Here is a 20,419-nt window from a genome sequence, read left to right as displayed (position 1 = left end):
CACTATTTTCCTGACTAGACCAATTCTGACAAGATTTGGTTTGGTTCAGACAACCTCGGATCCAGAATCCCCCAGGATTCAGAAATCTCATGGCATTCTGGCCAGTGTGTTTCTCTGTAAAAAGAGGGTAATTTCCCCCTTAAGACTGCACTGCTGACAGGGAGCAATGGTAAAGTCTGCACCGTGTGGCTTAGGACACGGGCACCCCGTTCATGTTAGCTGTGGGTTTCAGGCTTGTCTGCAGCGCTGCCCAGTAACTATTTTCCACCCCATTCTGTAAGATTGTTTCAGCCTGCGACCATTTATAACACAAGGAGGGGCCCCATGCTGCCTGCGGAGTTCTCAGGCCAGCCCAGGTAATGTTAGCGAGCACCTGCTCCGAGGCTGTCTCCTCCTACGCTCCGTACACTGCAGGGCAGTCCAGAAACAAAGATCTGGTTCTTTCCTGGGTGACGGATTGTAGGAGCAAAAAGAAGCCCATTACCTGCGTCTGTAAAGCAGGCATGACACACACACACAGGCTGTACGAAAACAAAGGATGTGCTTACACACACACACACACACACACACACACACACACACACACACACACACACACACACACAGTGGGCCTTTCCCTCGCAAGCCGGGGTAGATTTTCACGTGTAGACCACAGCCCAAGGTGGCAGCCAGCAGCACACGCTGGGCACCACACTGGGGGGGAACCCGGAGGCGTTCGCCGCCGCAGCTCGCACCTGCCGCCAGGTCATTGTGACGCACACGGTAGGGACACGTGGAACACCTGCGGGAGAGCGGGGGCGGGGACACCGTGCGCGGACGGACGGAGCTGGGGGATCCCTCAGGAAATGGGGGGTCCAGGGAAGGCCCCAGGGAGTCGAGAGAGGGACACTCACTCTCCTCGTCCCCGACCCGCCTCAGACAAGGTGAGGCCGTCGCCCCCTCCCTCCGCCTTCCAGGTGCCGGGGGTCCCGCCGGGAGGGGGTCCCGCCGGGAGAGGGTCCCGGGAAGGCGGGTGGCGGGCGGCAGAGGCGAGGACGCCAGCTCCCCGTCGGCCGCCGTGCCGTGCCGCGCTGCGCCGCGGCGCGCACCGTCTCCTCAGGCTGCGATTCCGGCTGCGGGCAGCCGCCGCAGGAAGGGCCGCTCCCGGCGCTCCCCCGCCCCCTTCCCTGGTCTTCTGCTGACGCTGACGTCGGGTGAGGGACGCGGAGGGACGCTGGGACCGCGGCCGCGAGGCTCCTGGGGGCCGGGGGGCTCTGAGGTACCTGCCCTCCGGGGCCGGGGCGGGGACGCGCCGGGGCGGGCTGAGGGCGGGCAGCGGGGGACGCCCTGCAGCCAGCCAGGGGCCCGTGGGAGCCGCCACACCAGGCTGCCTTCCTCGCTCCCCGCGGTGGCGGCGGCGGGTGACAGGCAGGTCGCCTCCTGCGGCCCCCGAGGCGCCTGAGGGAAGCGCGTCGCCTTCCTTTCCCCCGCCGCCTCCCTCCGGCCTGGACCGGTCTGGAGGATGCGCGCGCCCTGAGAGAGAGCGTGCGTCAGCCCCCGGGGGGACGCGGGGTGAAGTCGGGGAGAGATGCGTGTGGCCCCCCGCGCGGGAGGTGCTCGCACCCACCTCAGCCCACCGCACCCAGCCACGCCGCGCTGGGCCGCGCCGCGCCTGACCCGTGGCTTCGGCCCCACGACCCCGAGATCGCTCCTCTGGGCAGGGACCTGGGTCCGGGGCTGACTTGTTGACAAGTTCACCTGCCGCCGTGCCTCATGTCGGCGTCTCCTCCCTGACTCTGTTTGGCCCGGGTGACAGGCAGCAGTTGGGGACCTCTTTCGAAGTGACAGTGCCAGGAGGCCTGGGCCCCCGCAGCCGCTCCCGGTGCGTGGGTCCACTCCGCGACCAGAGCCCCCCCAGCAGGCCGGGTTCCTGCGCCCCTCCGGCGCGCCCGTTACCAACGGCGGCTGCGGACCCCGCCTTTCCTGCCCTGGGGCTGTGGCAGCTCTGGCTTCCTCTGCAGAAAGCAGTGCATCCTGCCTGTAGTCGGCCTAGCGGGTCTCCATGAGCCTTTGCCAGCACCCTTTCCCTTGGACTCCCCCAAAGTCCTTCAGCTCCTTTTTGGGATCTTAACAAGTGTTGCACCGGGACGCTGGTTAAGGGCAGTGCCTTGGCTGGCTGCTGGGAGAGTTTAGAAAGAGAACTATGCATCTTCTTGTAGATAGTATTTTTTTTTTTTTTTCTTAAGTCAGCACAAGACAGCATTTTCTCGGTGAACCTGGAACTCAGTTCTAGTAACTGCAAAAATGGTCAGGGCCTGGAAAATATATCGCCAGCTGGTTTGGGAAGAACACTGAACGTAGGAGGGAAAGGTCCTGTAAATTATGACTCACTGCAAACATGCTTGTGTCCATACATTTCAGTAACGTCTCCAGAGAAATCTGAGATTGGTTTCTATGGGAAATGCTTAGTTTGAAATTGGTGCTAGTGACCGTTGCTTATCTATTAGTTAACATCCAGCCATGCATACACACACATGTTCTAGAATTTTTTTAATGAGTTTTCAGGCTGACGATTTTCTTTCCAGATTTCAGTCTATATTTTGAAAGCCATTCTGCAGGGAACATCACAGGGAGAGCTCGTAATCACGTAAAAGCTCAGATATCATCGCTTGATTTTAGACATATTTTTCGGGAGATGTTGTTTCCTAATAGGATCTTTTGGTATTATGTGGGTAAACAGTTGTATTGATCTTTAAAAACCTACTCATCGTTGGTTGAAAAATTCACCCTGAATTCTCTCCTTGGGGATCAGGGCAGGCTGGATGATAAGGGCCTAAGGGTGGGTTTTATAACTTGTCCCCCTCTTCTCTGTCCACTTGAGTAATCCCACCTGACTGCTTTCTCTGGCATCTGTATTTTTGTGTGTATCTCTCCTCTGCAGCCTTAAGAAAAGTATAGACTTCTTAAAACTCAAAACCTTTGATATCACTGTCATCTAAAGGGATTAAAAACAGCTGTACCTTATGGCAGGTGCATGCAATTTTACCATAGGTAGGGAGGGGTGGCAGCTGTGCCCCGACACAATAGGATGAAACTTGTTAAGGCCACAGAAGTATGTTTCCTCTTTATTGACTGAGCCTGCTAAGGTGGAGGCAGCATCTATGATCTGTTGATAGAACACTCGTATCTTCTTTCCACCTGCATCATCCATGCTCAAGGATGCTGACTGCAAGTCTTTGTGTGTGAGGCAGTATTGACGGCTGCCTACCTCTCCCTTCTACCTCAGCGGAGGTATAAACTCCTACCGATAGTGGAGATGTGTTGTCCCTCTGGTGGTGGTCCTTGACTGCTATCCTGTTAGATTTGTACACCACAGTCTTATCCAGCACTATGCAGGAAGGCAGAGGATTCTCATGGAAGATGATCCAAACCCCAGCCATAACGTCTAGCTGTATGCTCTCCAGCAGATTCTTTACACGTTCAAAGCCACCATTTACCATGCCCTTATTTATAACACAGGAATAGCCACCTAATGGGATTGTGTTAGGATTAGAGATAAAATGTATGCATTGTTTTACACAGTGAATGGGACTCAAGTCGCAGCCATAAATTCATCCATGTGCTGAACATATGTGCTGTCTGCATGTGAAAAACTTGCCATGGCTTCCCCTGTGAGAGGGACTGTTCCAACTTGGTTTTGAGTATTTGAAGTGAATGTATACCCATACAGAAAGTCTGGGCTTTTAGAAAATACTCTACAGTTTGGTGGGGGGTGGAGGGAGAGGGTGCCATCTGTGGTCCAGCAACAAAGCAAAGCTAATTTGTTCCAGTGGGGATAATGCTCTCAAGCCTCTGCCACTCAAATGTGGTCCTTGAACCTGCAACACTGGTTTCCCCTGGGAGCTTGTTAGAAATGTTCAGTGCCCACCCTTCATCACTAGACACACTGAATTCAAATCTGCATTTTAACAAGTTTCCCCGCATGCACTTTAACACAGAGAATCATCGCTGTAACTTGGCATTTCTCAAACTTCAGTGCCCCAAAGGATCATGTGGAGGCTTGTTAAATGTAGATCCCCAGTCTGGCTTGCCCCATCTGCTCTTCAGCAACAGCTTGTGTCACTCAGATGCTCTGGGCCTTCCTCCGCTCTTTGAGAAACATGGCTATAAGCTCCTTGGCATTGTGTTCTTAATATGCGCCGCTCTCGACTTCCTTAAGAAAGCACTCTGGCAAGTGTAATCGTATTTGGCATTCTACCCGTTAAGCCAGTGTTAGAATCCCACATCTATCCAATAAGAAAGTTAAGATTATAGGCATGATTTGCCTTGGAGAATGCAAATTGTGGAACTTCCATGGGCAATACAGAAAGTCTTAGTTGGCTGTGCTTTCCCACTGCTGCATTCAAATTAGCAGGTAATATTTCATTTATTTTTGCTTGTTTGCTTTCTGGGTAGTTTGGTTTGTTTGATCTGGTTTTCTTGTCTGTAATTTTCTCAAATGCAATGACTCTGGCCAGGACAAAAATGACCCTGCCCTTTGGGTGTGTTAGGCATGATTCTGAGCCTTGTTGTCAAAGGGGTTGCTATCACCCTGATATGTGGTGACAGTGAGCCATGTTAGGGAAGGTTTCTCAGTGAATGCCTGCTGCTCCCAGTGCACACCTGTTGGGAGGCGGAGTTTGCAACAAGCTGGAAAGTGACACCCTGCAGCTGATGAGAATGTTCAGCCCTTCCTGCTGAGTCAAGTGACATCATTCACCAAGTCTTTGACTGAATCAGAAAAATGGGGTCTCTTAGTATTCAACAGGTCTTTGTTATTTGTGTACCATGGACCCTGAGCTGTGCTAAATGCTGGGAATCACATGATGACACTCAGTGCAGTGTTCCAGAGGAATGCCGAGCCTTGACAAGGGGTAACAGTGAAATGAACTGACAATTACCTTTCAGTGAAAGCACAAATGAGATAGAAGCCTAGGCCAGAGAACATGAGAGAAAGCAAAAAGAAAAAATCTCAGAAGGTTTATGGAGGAGTGGTTGTTGAGCTAAGCTTGAAAAATACCAGTATAACTTCAGAAGGTGAGTAAGAGTTGAGAGTATGTGGGAGGTCTCAGCAGATAATCCACAGGTATAAATGTAAGAGAGACAGTATTGGCAAACAGTCTTAGGGTCTGGGGCCTGGTGTACATGTGCCCTATATTTTCTGAGTGACCTTCGGCAAGTTTGACCACCTGTGACTTGGGAGAATTGAACTAAATTAATCAATGTAAGCATGATTTATGTAGGTGCTGGATAGTTGTGGTAGAAGTATTAGTGGAAAACAGGAGTCTGATATTTAGAAATGCTTGAGAATGAATATTGCAGGATTTAATTTTAGAATACATTTAACCAAAAATACATAGAATTGAAAGAGGTTGATGCAAGAAGATCATTGTACGTAATAGAGTACAGTGGAGTGGGAAACACGCTTATATATGTTCAGTGACCAACTCTGAATATATAGATCATAGTCATTGGTAAGCTTGCAAGTCTAGAGTGGAGAAAAGAAAGGTCCTCCAATGATGTTGACAGTATTTGTGCAAGGAGTGACTCTAAGGTATTAGAACTGTTTACCCAAAACACTTGATTGAAATCCACTGCATTACTCACTGTCTTCTTGATCACTCACTCTTGCTTCTCATTCCCAGAATAAGGTATGGACACCAGTATTAAAAATCTAATAGTACTTAGCTGGAATCCAGATTCTGTGGGATGTTTCCCTGGGACACAGCATCCTTGGCCAGAGACCAAGGAGCTCTTTTTGATGAAAGAGATCCCCCTTTCATTCTTTGGAGGAGTCTTGATAGCCTCCAGAAACCCAGTGACATTTGCAGGTTTTGTTGATGCATAGCATCGCACTGGCAATTGGTTTGAGAGGTGTGATTTGTATAGAAATAGCTCAACCCCCTTTTATACAAGAGCAGAGCAGAGTGGTTATAAATAGGAGCTCAGAAATCGAAGGCAGAGTGGAGTTTACTAGTGGGTAACAATTACCTCACTCACTCCTTCTGAACATTTGTCTTCTTTTCTAAATGATGTGATATTGCTTTTCACACTGCTCTGCAGATGAGATGATGGGGTTAAATGCTTCTCATGCATAGAATTCCTGGTAATTGGCACCCTTTGTCCCACACGATTGACTTAAATGCATAAGAGGCAAAGATGATGAAAGTTAGGGTCTCTGCTCAAAGGACCCTATAGTCTGGTGCAGGAGGCACTGATGTAATTATTGTCTTGCAGGATGGTGATGGGAGGGCAGAGGTACCCCTAGCCTGGGGTAGTGGGGAGGACAGGAGTGGGAGAGCAGGGAGGACAGGGGTCGGTGGCACACATGTTAAATCTGGAAGGCTACAGTGAGGAGAGTCTCCAAGGAAGTTGGCAGTTGGCCTGCTGGACAAAGGAGATGGCATTCCTAGTGGGAAAAAGTCACCTCCAAAGCGTTGTAATAACATTGTGTATTTCAGAAGCTTTAGTGTTCTGAAATGGCCAGAAGGAATAGTTCTCATAAGATGTAGTAGAATTTGAGGGTGAAGGGAGTTACAGTGTAAAGGGCCTTACGGTTTTATTGAGAAGTCTGGAATTTCTCTAGTGGCAAGAGAAAGCAATCAGAGTATTTTTAACTAGTGTCATTTGATTTGCATATTATAGTAACAATTCAGACTGTAGTATTAAAAAATTAAGCTGCAGGTGGGTACAGAGGTAGTATTGCTTCTTGTGGTCTAGTCTAAGTCCTGGCTATGAAGAGAGAGTGGAGAAGATATAGCTAATGCTTTTTAGGAAGCAGAAGACAGAAAAATCTAAAGACTGGAGTTAAAAGATGAGAGCAAGATCAAGCTTGCAGCCTGAGCCTCTTGGTGCCTTTAATGCTGATAATTGGCATGGGAGGCACAGAAAGAGGAACTTGTAGAGGTGGCGATGGAGAGAAGTTCAGTTTGAGACATGTTGAATTTGCTGTGCCTGTGCACAGTTGAGGATAGAGGTACTGATATGGTGCTCTGGGGAGGTGTTAATTTTGGAAGCCGTTAACATCCAGCTGCTGATTGACAAAATGGAAGCTCATGAAATCACATGAAGAGGTGACCTGTGATTGAAAACAGCCAAAAATAAAACTCAGGGACCTTTAATATGCGAGACACGGGCACAGAGGAGGAAGAGCTAAGGAAGAGAATCGGAGTGTGAGGAGTGTTTCCTGGAAAACCACAGGGAAGGAAGGGCTCATGAAGGAATGGAGCACCACCAGCACTCGGGGCAGCTGAGCACTGGAGGTGGGCCCACAGCAGAGAGTCTTCTCTGACGTGGGAAGAGAGCAGTAAGGCTGTGTGGGATTAGCAGAACCAGCTGCAAGGAGAAGGAAGAGAGAGGTCATGAGTGGGACCAAGAGATTGAAGAATTTGAGCTGAGGACAGAAAGCAAGATTGATTAACATGAAAAAAAGAGTAGCGGTGCTGCAGCAGAACTGAAGTGAGAAGGGACTAAGGGTGGGACCTGCCAAGGTGGTCGCAGTGATGGCCAGGGTGCTGCAGTGGTAAATGGACAGTGGGAGATGAGTGCAAAGTCAAGCCCACACTTCCCCAGAGTGCGGAGGGGAGGGACTGGCCTCTGCCTGCGGGGAGCTTCCTCCCTGCACTGCTGCCTGAAGGACACAGGCTGAATATCTGCACACCTTCAGCTGTGTCTTCATGCTGCCGTGGGCAGCCTCGGTGGCATCACTGCCAAGTAGATAAATGTTACCTTCCTGCCAAACCCCTCCTTCCCATCTGCTTCCTGTTTCTCTTTCTTCTGCACTCCTGACCTAGAGTTCCCGTGCTTTTGTGTAACTTCCTGCTTATTCCACCCAAGCCTGCGCTGCCACATATGTGCCCAGGAGCCCTGATCTCCATCACAACAACCGGTCTTGTGGTTTAAGAGCTTTGAGCTTTGCTACTATTTAATCCCATCAATTTAACCTCTGAGGAGGCAGAGAAAACCTGGAAATGGAATCTTTTATTGGTTCTCAAATAACGTGTATTAGATGACCCCAAGTGAGAAGCGGCTCTGTTGGAAAGGCATTCTGGAGGGTGCAGAGCTTTCTGCTTTCCCACTATTGCTGCCTTTAAGATCCTCTCCTTGCTCCTGCCTCCCCACTGCATTCTTTGCTATCTGTGCTTGGTATACTAGCACAGAGTACACTAAACTACCGGAGCTCCTTGAATATAGACAGAGGAGCTGTGGTGGTTTTACATAGGAACCCTGCATAGGAAAGTTGCACACTGGTTTCTGTATAGCTCAGTGGTTCGGATGAATACAATGAGACTTACTCTGTGCCTTGGGACCTTGTCTTTGGTCCTGAACCTCTGTTCCTTCATCCATGAACACAGGAGCTTGGGGAGGGTCCGTAAGTATCTATCAGTGAGATCCTAAGAATTGCCCTGGTTGGTTTTTGAAGACGCTTTCTGTTGTGAATTAACTTTAAAGACTGAGAACTTTACAAACATGAATATCTCTCTACTTAATGGTCTGATTGCTGGCACTTCATTGTTAGTAACCTCATAGCACTGTAGTTCCTTAATTCTCTCTCTTCTAGTCTTCCCGTGTATATTACTATTAACTACTGCTGACTTTTAATTTACATATAAATCATTCGATTTATAAATAAATGTCTAAATTTTATGTGTGTGCATGTAATATAGGCAAGAGAGGCAAGGTTGCAGATTGTCTTTATGTTTTCAGAAGGATGGATTTATATCATAGAATTTTAATCAGTTCATGGAATATAGAATGAAAAAAGTTTATTTTGGTACAACAACTTTTGAGAACACGGCACAATATCCTAGTGGCTAAAATCCTTGCCTTGCATGTGCTGGGATCCCACAAGGGCACTGGTTCCTGTCCTGGTTGCTCCACTTCCCATCCAGCTCCCTGCTAGTGGCCTGGGAAAGCAGTCGAGGATGACTCAAACCCTTGAGACCCTGAACTTGTGTGGAAGACCTTGAAGAAGTTCCTGGCTCCTGGCTTCAGAGCGGCTCAACTCTGGCCTTTGGGGCCCCCTTGGGGAGTGAACCAGAGGATGGAAGATTTTTCTGTCTCTCCTTCCCTCTGTATATCTGCCTTTCCAATACAAATAAATAAATAAGGTTTGAAAACCCCAGCACACAAGAGTCTTCAGAAAGTTCGTGGAAATGTGTGCTATGAAGAAATTATACACTGATTTCAGATTTTTAAAATTTTATTACATTTTAAAACCTGTACAGAGAGAGAAGGAGAGATAGAGAAAGAAGGTCTTCCATCCAGTGGTTCACTCCCTAAATGGCCACAATGGCTGTAGTTGAGCTGATCCGAAGCTGGGACCCAAGAACTTTTTCCAGATCTCTCAAATGGATGTGGGAGCCCAAGGAATTAGACCCGTCCTCCACTGCTTCCTCAGGCCACAAGCAGAGAGCTGGATCAAAAGTGGAGCAGCCTGGACACGAACCAGCACCCATATGGGAGGCCACCACCACGGGACAGAGAATTAGCATCAGTACCACTGTGTCAGCCCCAAATTTTCAAAAATTTTTGCACTAAAATAAATATCATTCTGTGCTCCATGAACTTTTCTGTGAACTTTTCTTTTCATGCCCTCATGGTAGCCCCCCCCCCCCAGTTATCATTTGCACGCATCTGATATGAAATGAATAGTGCAATCCTGAACACAGAGTTGGGATTTTATCAAATGTGGCTTGTAACTATTTTATAAGTAATCTTAAAAGAATACATAAAATTTTTTAGAGATACAATATTTTAAATTTATGTTATAATCAAAGGCCTAATGTTCCATTAAATAATAAATTTAACAACTAGAAATTAAAAGGATCATAGTTGATCTGTACAATAGACAAGTGCTATAAACAATAATCAGATAAAAAGATAGCAACTTCAATCATGCATTTTTTAAAATAGTTACATTTAAGACTGGTAGAACAAAATTTTTAACAGCTTAACAAAGATTTTAAACAAAATTTGACAAAACATTATTTGCAGCACACCTGATACACGCATGCATTGCTTTTTTTGTTTCTTTGTTTTGATTTTTTGTTAAGATAGCTTCCACATTTAAAAGAACATGCAGTGTTTGTCTTTCTGTGTCCAGCTTATTTCACTCAACATGATGTCCTCTAATCCCAACAATTTTGACACAAATGATAGAATTTAATTTCCTTTTATTGCTGAATAATGTTCTATTGTGTGTATTCTTACATGTATATATCCATATCATATTTCCTTTGTTCATCTGATGGTGGGCACTTTGATTGATTTCATATTTAGGCTATTGTGAGCACTGTTGCTATAAATATTGTGCAGATATCTCTCTGCTGTAGTGTCTTCATGTCCTTCGGGTGTATACCCAGGAGTGGAATTGTTGGATCATATGCAAGCCCATTTCAAGTGTCGTAAGGAATCCCTGTGCCTGTTTCCCACAGTGACCACCGCTTTCCCACCAGCGTTTGCTACTCTCTTTGCGTGCTGGCCATTCTGATGGGGGTGAGGTGATGCCTAATTGTGTGTATGATGTGTGCTTCCCTGATACCTGGTAATAACATCGCTCCACCATGCATTGGTTGGCCCTTTGTAATTCTTCTTTCTCCTTTGAAGAACTTTAAAAATTGTCCTGTCATTTCTTAACTGGACTGATTATTTTCTATTGTTGAATTTTTTGAGAAGTAAAGATTTTATTTTGTAGTGGTATTTTTGGAAAAGACTATCAGAGATTCTAGGCAGAAATAAGTGTTGGAAGGATTTTGTTTCTAGTATAGAATATTGATGATAAGTTATGTAAGTGAATTTCTGGTGTTTGTTTATTTAACATCTTAGAGCAAGATGGTATGGCAAAAATGCAATAGCAACCATGTTATAATTTAAAATTTCTAGCATAGATTGAGCACCCCAATCAAAAATCTGAAAAGCTCCAAAATCTTAGTTTTTAAACAATATAGTGCTTCCTTTATTAAGCATCATAGACAATGGTTAGTCAATCTGTATCAGCAAAATATTTTTAGTGTAAAAATCTTTAAAAAAATAACGTAACTTGATATTATGTTATTTAACCCAATATGTCCAAAATATTATTTCAACATTAAATATAAAAACATGAAATGTAATCAAATATACAACAGAATTATAACACATTTCTATATAAGTATATTGTAAAACAAATATGATAAAATTTAAATGTAGACAGATCTATAGTAGAGATACAAATAATTTTCACAAGTGTGGGTCAATACAAAATGTAGGTAAACCAATAAGATTTTTTTTATGTATTAAATCTTCAAAGTCCAGTGTGTGTTAAATTTGAGCACATCTGAATTCAGACTAGCCAGGTTGAAAATGCTAAATAGCTACATGGGACTAGTCACTGCTGTCTTGAATGACATAGCTGGAGATGATAAAATTCGTTATTTTTCCATAATTTCTTTTTAAAAATTGCTATCACTCCTTGAAGTAACATTTCTAAGAGATTCCCAAGTTTTGCATTGGGGTCCTAGTTGAAATATGATGTAGGGGTACCATTTAGTCCTTGATTTAGTAATGCTGTGTGCTGATGTGGGAGAAGACAGGATTCCTTTCCAAAAGTTGAATCCTGTGGCCAGGGTGTTCCTTCTCCATCCTCCGAGCTCATCCTTTTACACAGAAGGCCACCATCAGTGCAGATTAACACCTATATGCTGAATTTGAATTGTTTTTTGAAAGTTACATAAGCCTGCTTGAATAAAAGCAAGGTGAAAATGATTTATACAACCAGATTTTGAAAAATTACTCCTTTCTTTAGTGTGGCAACTTATTTGTTCTTTTTCTATTTCCAATCTTCCGATTCATTTTATATGATTAGGTGTTGCAGATTTTTTTTTTTCATTTATGTGTACTTACAAATGCCAACTTCTTTATTACTCCTGCCATTCTCTTTGCTGTTATATAAAATTCACCATCATTCGTGCTCTGAAAGTGGGCTTTAAGCACATAAGATGAGGGAGACCTAGACCACACTCTATAGTATTTTGTAGAGAGAGGATATTTTTACAACTTTTTAATAATGATGCTGAATGCATTTTAGAGATTAATTTATCTTTCAGTCTGCGTTGCCTTTGAATGTTTCTTGGAATAAGGGAGTAGGTTAAGGGCAGAGCCAACTTGTTAATGGATTAGATAAGTATTTCATTCCCAACATTTCTCCTTGTGAATTTGACCTTTGCCCTGGTCTTGGGAAAGTTGTCTCTATTTCTAGAACACCGATGAACTCATCTTTTAAAAAGATGTTGTGTTTATTTTTCCCAAGATAGAAAAGATTTAAAACCAGGTTTACAGGTTTTGCCAGAGGACAATTGTTGGTGAAGGGACGTGGAGGACACATCAGCTTATGGCATTGTTAGAGTTTATGGGTTCTTAGTTACGTGAAACACTGTAAGACATTGACAGATCCACTGAAGGAGTGTGGTTTTTAATAGTTTTAGGGTCTCATTCAGCTTATGTAATGCCTGTGTATAACACATCAGTTCTTTTAGAATGTAAATAAAATGCTCACTTAAAAATATCGTACGATATTCATTAATAGGAAATACAGACCTTAAGAGTAATTTGCATCTGTAGGCTTTAGATAAAAACTCATCCATTTTAATGCTTCCTTAAATAAGGTCAGAATTCTGGTTTCCTCTTGCAAGATTTGCTAACTCACAAATCCATCTTTTTTCAGATTTACTTATAAGTTTATGAAATGTCAAAAATCATTTTCAGGAGACACGAAATAGCGACAGAATCCATTTAAATTACTTGGGATGCTCACATAGTCATCGCCTTATGAAATCTGAGTGGAAAAGCCGTGTGGTATGTGAGAGGTAGGACAGCACAGAAACTGGCCGAAAGCCTGTGCCTTGAGTGCTGAGCTAGGGGCAGATGGAACGGTTCAGTGTCCTACCAATGAGGGACTCTCCGTTCTCAGCTGCACGGGAGTATCATTTGTTAAGTTCATCTTCTAACTGGAGGACTTGTACCAACGTTTTCACTGCTTCTACTGAAATGTTTTAATATTTGTACTCAAAGCACATACTTCTCTTTGTAAGAAATTGTAAAAGTCATTATTGATTGACATAAGAAAAGAATGACTGGAGTGAAACATAGAAGGAAGATGAAACCTACTTTTTCCCAGAAATACCATGCAAACATTATTTTTATCTTGGGAGCTTGAATTTCTAACTCACTTGCCTTTCTCTGTTCGTAAGGCACGCTTGGGGAGCCTGACTCTTAGTCACCTTTTTGGATCACAGTTCCCCATTTTAAAAGAAAGGGGCTTCCTGCGGCAGTGGCTCACTTCCCTTGAGGCTCTAACTCAGGACTCATTCATTCTGAACTCGCATCTGAAAAGAATGAAGCCAAAGACCTGTGTCACTTCATCTCATTCCAAGAAAGAGCTCCATGTAATGAACTGAGGGGAAGGCCCACATTTCTGTATCTCTGAAGAAAATTAACTCCATTTGAGCTTTATAACATTATTCCCTGCCATGTAAGTTTCAGTTATGAAAAAAAATACCAAAACTGGTTATATTTCCAGAAGACATTGTATTGACGGAAAGATGGTGTGAGGAGAAAGTTGTTAAACTCAGTGCCATGCAATTGACATACTGCAGGTTCACCACGTGTGTAATTCATGGTCAGAAGATGAACTCCGCGACAGAGGTGACAGCAGAGATGCTCGTGAGTGCAAAGCTGATTGCATTGTGTCTACCTTCTAGTAGCTGCTGAATGAATCTAAACGCTGAAAGTGGCCGGTGGTGCCTTCCCACAGTGGCCCCTATGTTCCTGCAGTCACAGATGTGGTGAATGTCTTTTGAGTTGCAGTCCTGTACAAATGCGAACGATTGGTTACTTGCACAGCTGTGCTGTGGAAGCATTTGTTCGCTGCCAGGGAAAATCGAAGCCCATTAGGTCTGTGGTTTGAAACCTAAGAAGAAGGCTGACCAGGAAGAACCTCCGTTTTCCTCTGCCCTAGAGTAGAGATTGCTCCTTGCCAACCTGTAACCACCACCAGCCCCACCCCCCAGGGTTGTTAAATCGAAATTGGAAGCTTATTATCACTGATCTTGGGCCCATCTTCTTTGAGCAGGTCTCAGCTGTTTTGGAGACTGCTGGTGTGTCTTCCTCAAGGAGATTGAGTTTTGACTATTGTTCATATTCATGTGGTCAGGTTGCGCTGACGGTGATGACATGGATGCTTTTGCCCCTCTTATCACAACATTCCCTGTCCATAAGTAACTTGATACTTGCCTTTTTTTTGCATATCTCCCAAGTTAAGTTGGTCACAAGTAGAACTCTAGGAAGTAGTGTTCTTTAGGTCTTTGAAGCACTTGAGACATGATACCATTCATTTGGGTCTGTTTCCTTGTGATGGAAGGAGAGAAATAGCATTCTTTAGAACCACTAACTAATCCATTCTATGGGGAAATGCTATTTTACTGCAGAATTGACAAGTATGGGGATTGATGAAAAGTTTTTTTATGTATCTTGGTTCAAAGATCTATTTCTCCTAGAAACCATGTGTAAATATCTTTCTTTTAAAAGAAAAGCTTTTTTTTTTTATTGGAAACTCAGATTTAAAGAGGAGAGATGAGAGGAAGATCTTCCTTTTGTTGGTTCGCTCCCTAAGTAGTGGCGATGTCCAGAGCTGAGCTGATCTGAAGAAAGGAGCCAAGAGCTTCTTCCAGGTCTCCCATGTGGATGCAGGGTTCCAAGGCTGTGGACTGTCCTCGACTGCTTTCCCAGGCCACAAGCAGGGATCTTGATGGGAAGTGGAGAACTCAGGCTAGGAACTGGCAGCCATATTGGAATTCTGGTGCATGCAAAGTAAGGGTTTTAGCTACTAGGCTACTGAGCTGGACCCATAAATATCTATCTTTATCCCTGTGTCTGTGCAGTCCAGTACTGTAGGCACTAACCTTGCTAGATATTTAGTGTCAATATGGCTAGTTTGAATTGAGACTTACTCTGAGTGTGTAATACACCCTGGATTTCAAACAGTATAAAAATATGAACACAAAATACATTGTTTCAAAAAAATATTTTAAAGGCAGAGTGACAGAAATGGGAGGAGAGAAAGATTGAGAGGAGTGGAAAAAGAGAGATCTTCCATCCGCTGGTTCATTCACCACATGGCTACAACAGGCTGGGCTAGGCCAGGCCAGGAGCTAGGAACTCCATCTGGGTGTCCCCCACGGTGGCAGGGCCTCACTGCCCTCGAAGGCACATTAGCAGGAAGCTGGATCAGCGCAGTTGAGGCTGAAACCAGCATGGCAGTGTTCACAGAAACTTACCATGCTGTGCCACAATGCTGGACCACATTAGTACTTTTTGTCTTGATTTCAATATATGTTGAAATGTAAGATATGTGATGGTAAATGCATTATTAAATTCAATCTTGGTGCTTATGTTCCGTGGCTGCTAGGTCATGTGCAATTCTACATGTGATTAATATGTTTTCACTGGACGCAACTGATGGGGACTTTGCTCTCTGAGGTCAGAGGGATTGTCTGCCATTTATTGACTAGGAGCTCAATTCCTTCCAGCTCGATGGTTCCATTTCTAAAGGAATATATTCTACCTTACAGAAGGGAATCCTGGCTTACACCACGAAACGTAGATGAACCTTGAAGGTGTTCTGCTAAGTAAGCCAATCACAAAAACACCAATACTGCCTGATTCCGCTTACAGAAGGTATCTGAAGTAGTCAGACTTACAGAACCAGAAAGTGGAATGGTGATTACTGTGGTCTAAGGGGAGGGAGAAACAGGAAATTGTTCACCGAGTGTACAATCATTCAAGATGAACAAGTTGTAAAGATCTCTTGTATAGCAATGTACAGGAAATCAACAGCCCTGTACCATAACTAAAAATTGCTGACAATAAATGAATGTGTTTTCTGCTTCAATAAAAATTAACAAGTAGCAACTATGTTGATACTTTGTTGTAGTACCAGTCTGCAGGGCAGATTGTAATAATGTTTCCTTTGCATATCTTTTCTTCATAAGAGAGAATTTTGTTGGAGACTTTGTGGTAAGAAAGGAAAATGTCTCCTTGCAGCGAAGTTGTGTGGTTGGCAAGGAGACTGGAATATGGGCCTATCCCTGATTGCACTGTGTGACTTAGAGAGCTTCTCTCTGAATGTCATTTGCAATGCATATTGGTCAGGTTCTTGAGAAGGAGAGAAAGAGAGAGAGAGAAAGAGAGAGAGAGAGAGAGAGAAACAGAGATGTGGATTTCAGGATGGTGTCATTTCAGAGGCAGCCAGATACGCTTTGAAAATGCCTTTCCCTCCGTCTGCCTGAAGCCTGGAATCCAACAGCTCGATTTTGTTCCCAGAAGACATGTTTTAAAAACCAAGTAAATGGCTAGACCCTTTAGCAGTGCTGACAGCCAGACTCTCACTGAAGTGGGAGGAGGGGGACACCACAATGAGGGAGGTGGGATTTGTGGACAGGCCAGAATCAGCCTTTATATACTGAGCATTGGCTCTGGCCATTGCCCGAGGGTCTGGGTCTGAGCAGAGCGCATTGCAACGAGTAAGTAGTGAGCTCTCCGCTCTTCCCTGGGACAACTGGGCAAGTGTAGGCTGATGCTGTGCTTGGCTGCATCTTCCCCTGGAGTTGGCCGGGTTCCAGAAGTGGAGCAAGCAGAAAGAGGACAAAGGCACGATGTGACTCCCCTACAGACCAAGGAGGTGAATGTGCAGCTCTGGGCTGGTGAGCAGCAGCCCATATTCTGTTTCTTTGCACTTTTCCTGCTACCACGGTCTGTCCCCTCACCCTCCCCAACAGTGTGATAAATGCCCTTATACCCTCATCATATAATATTCCTGTGTGTCAGTATTGTTTCATATGTTTAAAAAAACTCATGTGAAGGACATCATATTTTATGTAGTGTTTCACAGTCTGCTTTTTAATTCAGCCTAACTATTCACCTCTTTAATTGAATTTGGGATATTTCATCCAGAGATACTGAATTATTCTTAGCACTGATATAGTATTACCGTTTTGGGTAATAGCATTTAGTCCCTAAAATATTCTAGAGATAGTTTAGATGGAAAATTCTTAATGTGTCAAATGTATAATTCTAATATAGTAACTAAAATATGTTTGTTTTATTTTAGGTTTAATGTAACATACCCTCTCAAACTTTATCCCCGCTCCTCCTCTCCAAATCATCCCATTAGAAAAAGAGGAAATCATGTCAGGACACAAATGGTAAGCAACTCACGATCTTTGCTCAAGTGGATGAGGCTAGTGAAGTTGGAAAACATGTGGTTTATGCTCAATAAATCTCTATTGAACAGAAAAAGTCAACAGGCACATTAGCACCAAATAAACTGGTTATCCTCTCTGATGGCAGGCATAACCAAATTCAGTATATTAACTGTGGTGTGAAAACAAGTGCAGAAATATTGTGAATTACATCTTATGTGTATTCTCTTAAGAGACTCACTTATATATAACGGACTTCTTGGAATTCTAGTGATGTTTTTTTCTTACCACCATTCTTCTCTAATGTAATGAGTTGATGCATTTAAGCCATTAGAGATAAAAGGGAATTTTATGTAGGGAAACTATAAAATAAGGGATGATTCTCCAACCATATTTACTAATTTGTAGTCATGACTTCAGTCATCATGAATGTTCCGGAAGCAGTCATGATCGGGAGTGTGTGATGCTGAATGAAATAAATATGGTATAAGACGGCTATGAGCGCTGTGTTTCTGTGCCTGTAGCCCGTGCAGGCAGCATGGGAAGGTCCTTCCTAGTCCCTGAGCTAGTCCAGTCATGTTCCTGAACTCTTTGCCAATAAACAAGCACATCCTTTTCAAGTTTTACCTTCTTTAATCTGTATCATGAAAAAGTATAGTATATGTATACATATAAATATATATATATATATTTTTTTTTTCCTAAGTGTACAGTGAAAAGAACTGCGCTTTTCCGTTTCGCCCCTTGGTGGCGAACAACCAGGACCAAGTGTCCTGAAATATCACATGTCAAACTGCAAAAGAAATTTTGCATGTCTTAATATGGAATGAGTTTTAAAAGTAATTAAGATAGCAATGAGATTTAATTCAAGTAGACCCAGTTAACAGTTTTCTAAGAGTTGTCAGACTTTTTTAAAATGGATTTTCTTTTTTAAAGAAAGATTTTCTTTTGTTTGAAAGGCAGAGTTACAGAGAAAAGGACAGAGATTTTCCATTTCCTGGTTTACTCCCCAGATAGCTACAATAGCCAAGGCTGAGCCAGTGTGAAGCTAGGAGCCAGGAGCTTCTTCTGGGTCTCCCATGTGGGTGCAGGAACCCAAGGAATTGAGCCATTCTCTGCTGCTTTTCCAGTCCATACGCAGGAAGCTGGATTGCAAGTGGAGCAGTCAGGATACAAACTAGTGCTCATTTGGGATGCCAGTGCTGCAGGTGGAAGCGACTGTGCTATGGAGCCTGCCTCCTGACATTTTTAAGCTTCCTTTTTTGCCTCTTTTTGACAATGGCCATCAACCTAACCTTTTAATGGCTTTTGTATCCTGGCAACAAGCTCAGTGATATCTGGTCAACAGGAAGGTAGCTACTTCTCCGTGAGACTAGAAGGCCCAAGAAGTAGGCTGTTTCCCCAATTCTGTCTCCTTTTTACTGCACTTCACAACCTGGTACAGAAACGCAGCAGCTACAAGAGTATACTGAAATGAGCACTGGATTGGCTTTTAAAAGTCTGGATTTTAGTCCTGTGTGTCTTTGGGTAACATTCGTAGTGATTTGAAACCTAAGAGTCTTCATTTGTTGAATGATAGGGGATAGGGGTATTCACTAGGTCTCCTCAGTCTTTTTTTTTTTTTTTTCTAATATAGAATTTTTGGTTGTTGTTAATCCATGAACTTTGGCTCTTAAAAATAAGAAGCAATGGGCCCAGCACAGTGACCTAGTGGCTAAAAGTCCTTGCCTTAAATGTGCCAGGATCCCATATGGGTGTCGATTCTAATTCCGGCAGCTCCACCTCCCATCCAGCTCCCTGCTTGTGGCCTGGGAAAGCCGTCAAGGATGGCCCAAAGCCTTGGAACCCTGCACCCTGTGGGAGACCTGGAGGAAGTTCTTGGCTCCTGGCTTTGGATCTGTGCAGCACCGAACAATGAGGTCACTTGGGGAGTGAAACATCGGATGGAAGATCTTGCTCTCTCTCTCTCCTCCTCTCCTCTCTATATATCTGACTTTGCAATAAAACTAAATAAATCTTTTAAAAAAACAAGAATACAAAGAGGACCTAATTGCCTTGAAATAACCCTGGTCTTAAGATTTGTTTATCATGGAGAAAGACTTTTTTATTGTTAGCATAAATGTTATATTGATTCTTCTTTCATATGAGCTCATAGTCAATTTTTTTAAAAGATTTATTTATTTCATTGGGAAGTCAGGTTTACAAAGAGAAGAAAGAATCTTCTGTCTGCTGGATCACTCCCCTAGCGGCAACAATATCGAGAGCTGAGCTGATCCAAAGCTAGGATCCAAGAGCTTCTTCCAGATATCCCATGTGGGTGCAGGATCCCAGGGCTTTGGGCCATCCTCTATTGCTTTCCCAGGCCGTAAACAGGAAGCTAGTTGGGAAGTGGAGCAGTTGGAACATACACCAGTGCCCATGTGGGATCCTGGTGCAGGCAAGGCGAGGATTTAGCCATTAGGCTGTCACAACAGGTCCTGTAGTAAAATATTTTAAGTAATGTAAGAATGATATGAACTAGATCCTGCAAGTCTCATGATTGCACTACTCTTCTCCAAAAATAACCATTATTTAAAAAGTTGTGTCAATATAGCTTTCTAGCTTTTTAGGAATAAAAGTGCAAATTGAACAGTGTAAATTTAGTGAAATTGTCAGTGAAGGGAAGAATAAATTATCAGGTTTTAAGATACTGGTACTTGGTACAGTTGCATGAAGGAGCTCGTGTTTTTTAGCACAAATCTGGCACATGTTGAGTGGTGATGGCATGGGGTGGGTGAAGGGACATGTCCCAGAGAGGAGGTTCCCGGGTGCCCCATGTAGGATTTGGAAGAGGAGTTCCAGGCTGGAGGAGTCTGTAGATCAGCAGCTGGAGGGGGCGTGGGGAAGGGAGCCCCAAGCAGTAGACTTGCCATCAGCATCTAGGTGGCTAGGTCAGTCTCAGAGAATGCCATCTCTCAGTCTTGTTTTCTTCTAAGTTCTTCATGAATGTATTGATTTGTTCTTCATTGTGATTTTCCCAGAGGATAGCTTCCTATATGTATTTTAAATATTTCTTTTGAAGCAACTGTACGTTTTTAGCTTTGGGAATCTACAGTTGTTTTAAAATTTGTTTCATTGCAGTAAGAATGCAATGTGAAATCTACTGTCAAGTTTTTAGATACACA

At 43.9% G+C, this 20,419-nt stretch overlaps 1 protein-coding gene across 2 annotated transcripts in view; it reads left to right on the top strand.

Annotated features, from left to right (window-relative positions):
- Positions 1–770: 770 nt before the first annotated feature.
- ICA1 (islet cell autoantigen 1) overlaps positions 771–20,419 on the top strand; it is a 132,091-nt gene continuing 112,442 nt past the window's right edge. The window contains exons 1-2 of one of the 2 annotated variants that reach the window (XM_040965095.1): positions 771–923; positions 17,165–17,258. In XM_040965095.1, coding sequence (XP_040821029.1) covers positions 17,242–17,258 — 17 coding nt within the window. In that variant the 5' untranslated portion in view covers positions 771–923; positions 17,165–17,241. Of the gene's footprint in view, positions 924–1,174; positions 1,259–17,164; positions 17,259–20,419 lie in introns of those variants that run through there. The other variant, XM_040965096.1, reaches the window with a different exon arrangement.

This window comes from Ochotona curzoniae, unplaced genomic scaffold (genome assembly GCF_017591425.1).
Source record: "Ochotona curzoniae isolate NIBS_2020 unplaced genomic scaffold, NIBS_Ocur_1.0 scaffold_3835, whole genome shotgun sequence".
Taxonomy (NCBI): Eukaryota; Metazoa; Chordata; class Mammalia; order Lagomorpha; family Ochotonidae; genus Ochotona; species Ochotona curzoniae.
This window is presented reverse-complemented; position numbering and strand designations above follow the sequence as displayed.